The sequence below is a fragment of the Belonocnema kinseyi genome, chromosome 7 (assembly GCF_010883055.1).
Source record: "Belonocnema kinseyi isolate 2016_QV_RU_SX_M_011 chromosome 7, B_treatae_v1, whole genome shotgun sequence".
Lineage (NCBI taxonomy): Eukaryota > Metazoa > Arthropoda > Insecta > Hymenoptera > Cynipidae > Belonocnema > Belonocnema kinseyi.
In genome coordinates, this window is record NC_046663.1 from 141801245 (window position 1) to 141808802 (window position 7558).

Below are 7558 nucleotides of genomic sequence, written 5' to 3' on the forward strand. Positions count from 1 at the left end.
TCTATCTCTTATTCATAGAAATAATGTGAACTTTTATAAAATACAAAATTTAAACAGCAAAATATTCAAGACTTAAAAAATATTTAAAAAAAAATGTTTTTCCTGCAGGATGCAGGAAGCAACAACTTAGACACTACATGGAATAAAACGAGAGACGAAAGTGCATCATCTTGGTTCTACAACAGTGCTGGCTGGGGAGACCGAAAGTGAATTGTGTGAGCATTCTCTTAAAATGAACCTGATACATATCATCGACAACAATATTGGTAAAGGAAGTAAAATTTTCACCGAAGAGTGTTCAAAAGATGTCGATGTAAAATATTACCTAGATATGATCAAGGAACTGGATAAATTGTTGTAAGTCGACTGGACTAGACGAAATATAATCGTCTTCCCTGAGACCATTCTAAAGTATAAGAAATGCATTACGGGGTTTAACTATATTCTCGCAATAATGTAGAGACAAATTATAACAAAGATATTTAATTTTGAATAGTTTCATATTATAAATAAAATACCTGCTTCATAATTTTGTTTTAAGTCAATTGCAGTATCGAAATAATTCGTATTTCTATAGGAATGGTTCTGATAATGTATTGCTGGAGATGCTCTACGGAGAACGATACTTGAAACTGCTCTCAATATCGTTTAAATTGGGCACAAGTTTCATAAACAATTTGAAATTAAACATATTTTTGCAAGGAGTAAGACCTGTCTTCTGTTCATCCAGTGATGTGAATGGGTCAAATTGAACTAACTACATTCCGATTCAGTTCAACTGAGAATTCAGTTTTATTTTTCGACACTGTACAATGATATGGAGATCAAAATTCGCTGAAAAAACTACAAATTCAAAGCAATCACGTTCACATACCATTCGGGTTGACTTAAAACATGGAATAGTTGCTTTTAGGCATTAGTAAATTGTTACATACCTCCAGGATCACCCATGATATCGCAGTTCAATTTCCCTGCCCTTATGAACTGATATATTCGTATTCACTTCAAGCGAACGAAAGCGATGCGCGTGAATGGACCGTCGAATATTTGATTTAACTATGTGCTATTCCGTATTTGGGCGAACTAACACTATTTATATACAATTTCGTAGTAATATGGTAACTTTCGATTTTGGAGGCTTTGTCCATGAATTTTGGAATATGGCCTCCTTTGCACAGACTCCAGTTTAAATTAAGTGGAGCTTTTAGAAACCGACTCCAGTTATGATTGAATGAAGTTTTTCAAATAATTTTATATCAGTGCGCTTTGTTTGGCGTGATCGAGGGGGTCATAACTCTGGCAATTAGTTTACATACGTAGTTGTAATCACCTTGCAGTCACTTGAAATCACCGTGCAATCACTTGCGATCACTCACAATCACTTGCAATCACATGTAGTCCGTTTCAATCACCCACAATCACATGCAATCACCTGAAATCACTGTCTAATCATCTGTCTTCACCCTACAATCAAGCGAAATCAAGTGCAATTACTCTGCAATCACATATCGGCTTGAATATTATTTTTTATATTTCAAAAGCTATTCAGTTACGCATTAAAATCTATAATTTAGTTTTGTAACGATTTTATCATTTAACTAAACAGTTTTAGAAAAATAATATATAAATACACTTATATTTATCAATGGTTTATTAAAAAATATTGTAATGCTCCATGCAATTGATATTATTGCTTGTCCTTCAGCGTACAGGCATCTTGCCTGCTGATGTCACGACTTGAACTCCCTAACTTTCTCCTGCTACGTCACAGGCGACGTCCTATATCGGTCCCTATAGTATCTTCTTATTGTATACATATGTGTATGTGCAATTTTTAACTGTTATCAATTTAGCAGTGAATTTTCTTCAATTTTCAACAGTTGGAAATTACACCTTTGGAAGTTAAACACTTGAAAAATGATACAAATTCAGATGCCATTTTGAACAGTTGAAAACTCAAGAAAAAAGATAAACTTATATTAAAAACAAATGGTAAAAATGTATTCTTTACATGATTTTACCTGAGAATTTAATAAACAAATATTTCAATCTATTAAAAAAAAGATTGAAAAAAGTAGATTTTTTCGAAAATCTACTATATAAAATTCAAATTTGTGAAGTTGAGGTTCGATACTACACACACCATTGCATAGATCGATAGTCAAGTCGTAAGAGAAGGTGAATAAATTTTTCACACTAATTCTTTAGACTCGCAAACAGGCCGTAAGCGTATAAAGGGACAGATGGAGTGTAGAAGGGGTGGGCAGTTTTTGAAATCTCCTATATAAATTTCAAATTTTTTAAGTCTTTTTGCAAGCAATGTTAGAATATCACGACTGATTTAAAAATTCTAAATATTGGATTCAATGATTGCTGTAATTATTTTTATAATTAAAAACGATTAACGTTTTCTGTATTTAAGCTCATATATCTTTTTTGCGTTTTCAGAGAATTTTAAAAGTTTACTCCAAATTTCACTATCGACATTACATTTTTCAAACCCAAATTCTACGACAGAGGGTCCCTGTACCAAGGGTTCCTGCAGCCTTATCCTTGCATGCGGGGCTCTACAAGGATGGACGAACCCTTTTCCCTAGCTTCTTGTGGGAACAACAACCACAACACCAACCATTCTAAGGCAGTCTGATAAGTCCTTGGAAAATGAAACACGGAGACGTTTTTTTGGCCAAAGTCGGTTTTATTTTTCAACATACTCTCCTTTTAGGTCGATACAGCGAGTCCAACGATTTTCTAACTTTTTGATACCGTCCGAAAAGTACTCGATCGGAAGGTCTCCAAAATACGCCTCAGTTTCAGCTATGAACTCCTCATTTGAGTAAAAACGCTTACCGGCGAGCCATCTCTTCAGGTTAGGGTACAACTAATAGTCGCTGGGGGCCAGATCTGGTGAATACGGTGGCTGAGGAACCAATTCGAAGCCGATTTCATGCAATTTTGCTTGTGCAACTAAGCATGAATGAACAGGCGCATTGTCGTGATGATAAAACGGTTTTTTCTTCTTCAAATGCGGTCGTTTTTCGGCGATTTCGATTTTCAATCAGTCCAATAATGATGAATAGTATGCTTCGGTTATGGTTTTACCTTTTTAAGGATAGTCCACGAAAATTATGCCATGTGCATCCCAGAATACGGAGGCCAAAACCTTTCCGACCCATTGTTGCGTTTTTGGACGCTTCGGAGCACTTTGGCCCGATGGAACCCACTGTTTTGCCTGTTGCGTTGACTCAGGAGTGTAGTAGTGGATCCAGGTTTCATCCATGGTTATGAATCGGCGCAAAAACTCGGTCGGCTTACGCCAAAATAATGCCAAATTCTGCTGGAAAGTTGTCACACGAATTCCTGTTTGATCCACTGTGAGCAAACGCGGCACCCGTCGCGCGCAGAGCGTCTTCATGCCCAAAACTGAATGCACGATATTGCCCACACGTTCCAATGATATGCCTACAGCATTAGCTACCTCTCTCAATTTCACTTTGGGATCAGTCAACATCATATCATGGATTTTTTCGACATTTTCTGGTGTAGTGACCTGTTTTGGGCGCCCAGATCGTTCAGCATCAACTGTGCTCGTACGGCCACAACGAAACTCGGTAAACTATTTATGAATCGTTCCAATCGACGGTGCAGAGTCCGGGTAATACTTATCCAGCTTGGCCCTGGTCTCGGATATCGTTTTCTTGCGAAGATAGTAGTGTTTGATCAAAACTCGAAACTCAGATTTTTCCATATTAAAAAAAACTCGGAGGTTAGTCGCTTCTCAGTGCTGTAACTTGTAAATGCGTAAACATAAATGACTAAAGTTTTGACAGGCGTCATTTGAAGGATCAATCTCGACGAAAGTGGTTCACATTAGTGAATACTAATGCCATCTTTTAGAATTTTCAGGTACTTATCAGACTGCCTAGTAGTTGTAGTAAGTGCGGTTCAAAACAACAGAACGCACAGGGCACTCCCGACAATGGGTCGGCCAACAATGCTGACCACTCAAGAGCTGGGTGAGTCAATGAAAATGAATTCAATGCGATGGGTCGGCAGAATCTCGGGACCTTTAGGTGGACGGAGCGACTGAATCACGATTTACTAGAGTGCTACTATGCGAGTGTGGCCCCTGAACGGAGTTCCATGGCACGGCTGCATGATCTGTGGTGTGAAAAACACACGGAGCTATCGCATTTTTCGCAGCAACGTCTGCAAAACCATGCCGAACTACTCCGATAAAGGGATTATGTAAGCGGAACGTCTACTCTACCACAGCTAGAACAAGCCGGCGACAGAGGAAGAGAGGCGACACTAAATCAACCACGGGCAGGCATCCAATAGAGGAAGAGCGATAATTTATGACCCGGAGAAACATCAACACCACGGTTTCTCTCAAGCCTAAAGACCTGGTTGAAATGGATGACAAGCTTCGTGGACAATTTTCCGAAGAATCCGACCTCTGGGCTATCAATTATTGTGTTCATAATGCAGCGAGAGCTTTGACCGATGCGAACCATAAAACAAAACCAAATGTTGATCATAAAACCAAAAGAGGAATGCATCAACTTGCCATAAAGATAGGCTGGGCAAGACATTACGCGTTCCGCATTCAATGTGTCACTGAGTACATTACATCTGGCAGGAATTTTACCGCCAAGGTTCGAAAGTTTGCGCGCGAACTCCGGATTCCATTTGACGGTTAGAGAAGTCAAGAGCGGAGGGAGAGGTAGGTCAGAGAAAATCAACAGTTTCTCTCTGACCCATCTCGACTCTTCCAAGACGCTCCAGTTACTGTCGACCACCTGCCCAAACCCGAGGATGTCGAAGTATTTTGGAAAGAAGTCCACGAAGTGCGGCATAGACAGGACGAAGACTCAGAAAATATAAATAGCTTTAAGGAGCTGTGTAGTGCCTTCATAATACCTGACGAAGAATGCCCACCAATCACTACCGAGGAGGTGAAAAAAGGATTCAGAGGGATGAAGAACTATTTCGCACCGAGACCATATTGTATCAAAACCTTCTGGTGGAAGAAGTTTCCTTCAACCCATCAGCATTTGGCCCGTACATTCACCTCATATTCAAAGTCGGAAGAGCCGATTCCGGAGTGGTTGGTGGAAGGGCGCACAATACTTCAGCCGAAAACAGGCAACTTAGCTGACCCGAAGAATTACAGGCTAATCAGTTGTATGAAAACACTGTATAAAATATTCACAGCTATCCTAAATGATAGGATTGCTAGGACAATTCAACCTGGGTGACAAAAAATGCATGAACATCGAGGCTCAAAGAAAGGCGTAGCGGGATGTCCGGAGAATCTGCTCATGGATAGATGTGTCTGCAAAGATGCAGCATTCTACCAGCGTGACCTATCGATGGCCTAGATTGATTATCGGAAAGCTTTCGATTTGACCTTCCATAGACTTATCATCTGTCTTTTGGAAAGGTTAAAGATTCATTCGTAAATCGTTAGTTGCATAGAGAGACTGATGCCGCTTTGGAAAACCAGATTTATTATCTTATCTGGAAAAATCGTTTGACAACTAACAAGGTCACCTTTCAGAGAGGTGTCTTTCAGGGCGACAGCATGAGCCCACTCTTCTTTTGCCTTATATTATTGCCACTATCTGTAGCACTTCACCATCCCGATAGGTACTTGTACGGCAAACCTGCAAATCGAAAGTAAAAGGTCACTCATGTACTTTATATGGACGATATTAATATCTATACTAAAAACAAAGAGCAACTACATTTAGTTCTAGGGATTTTCGAACGATATACTAAGAAAATTGGAATGGAATTTGGATTGGTCGAATGCGCCAAGGTTTATTTGAAGAAAGGAAAACTTCATGGCATCCCTGAAGATCCTGAGCTTGTTGATAGAAGCGCTATACAACACCTATGCGTTGCAGAGACTTATACATACCTGGGCGTGCCACAGAGCCGCATTCAAGATGTGACATCTATAAAGGATACTCTCCGAAGCAGATGCAAACGTCTCATTCGGTGTATTTGGTCTTCCGAACTGTCGGCGAGGAACAAAGTATCTGCACCGAACATCCTTACCATCCCGGTAGTTCTCTATTCATTTGGAGTATTTCTATGGACGAAGAACGAGCTCAGATCCCTTGAGATCGGGACAAGAAAGGTTATGCACATGAACAAAATCATGCATCTTAAGTCTTCCGTTCCGCGACTGTACATCTCACGCCGTCTAGGTGGTCGCGTAATATTGAGTCTTGAATGTCTTCATAACAGGATTATTCTTAGTACAGAACATAGAGTCGCAAATGGAAGAGATCCTCTTCTTAGAATGGTCAGGAGTCACGAAGAAGTGGGCAAAAGAGCGTTTCTGCACAAAGCAGTGGAGGAGGCTGCTGAAACACTCGGACTTAACTTCAGTGTTAGGGGTGAGTGTAATGCATCGACGCTAATCTATCTCAAGTACTCAACCCTGAAAGCCTCGATTATTAAAGTAAAGAGAAAAAATTTTGGGAACAGCCCCTCGATAAGAGGATGCACAGCATCTTCCACAGAAATGTAGAGAATCAGTCAATGTCGTGTGAGCTATCTTTTGCTTGCCTTGTATCACCCGGATTGAAGTCTGGTACGGAGGATTTCATTTTGGAATGTCAACACGGTGTCAATTCCACATTAACATACCGTCGCCACATTTTGAGTCAAGACATTCCTGATGATAGATGCAGAGCGTGGCATGTACACACCGAGCATTTGGCTCACATACTATCTAGTTGTTCAACTCATGTGAGAACGACTTACATCTAAAGGCACAATGCAGCACTAAGAGTGCTTTTTTACCATCTCTGTCACTCTTACGGCATTAACCTGAATATCCCTCCTCTAAACGCTCCGAGGGAAATCGAGTCATTTGTCGATAATGGGAAGTGCCGCATGTACTGGAACTTTATATTCTCGACAATTGTTTTTGTTGCACACTCGAGGCCCGACATGGATCTTCTTGACTTTGACTGTTAAACTGTTAAACTAAGCGTCCCTATCACCGGCGCTCTTGGAGGTGTAAGCTTTCACTCGTTAATGGCCTGAAAAGCATCCCTGCGTCTCAATAATATGCTAAAACACTTGCGGGAAAAATGCAGTAGGCGGTAGTTCTTGGATCTCTTAGTGTTCTCAGGGTGCACGAAACTTTTGCCGGATCGTCGTATTGTTTCCGTTACAGACTGTAACCACCTATTTCTTTTAGATAATAGTTACTATGAAATAACGGAAATCTTAAATTTATTTGAAATAGCTATGAGTTAAATTCAAATTAATTATGCTTCACCTGGAAATCCCCGAAATCGCGCATAATTCACCATGAAATCACTGCAATAACTTAGAATTTACCATGCAATCACTGCCTTCATTCGGATTTAACAGTAAAATCACTGCCATCCCTCGCAATTAACCGTAAAATCGTGGCAATAACTAGAAATGCACCCTTCAATTACTGCAATCACTCGAAATTTACCTCAAAATAACTGAAATTACTCGGAATTCCACATTAACTCACTGCAATCACTCAGAATTGTCTCTGCAT

At 40.0% G+C, this 7558-nt stretch overlaps 1 protein-coding gene across 3 annotated transcripts in view; it reads left to right on the forward strand.

Annotated features, from left to right (window-relative positions):
* Positions 1-441, forward strand: part of LOC117177326 (homeobox protein OTX2-A-like) — a 643707-nt gene extending 643266 nt beyond the window's left edge. For all 3 annotated transcript variants that reach the window (XM_033367948.1, XM_033367949.1, XM_033367950.1), the window contains one exon: positions 109-441. In XM_033367948.1, coding sequence (XP_033223839.1) covers positions 109-210 — 102 coding nt within the window. In that variant the 3' untranslated portion in view covers positions 211-441. The remainder of the gene's footprint in view (positions 1-108) is intronic.
* The last annotated feature ends 7117 nt before the right edge of the window (positions 442-7558 follow it).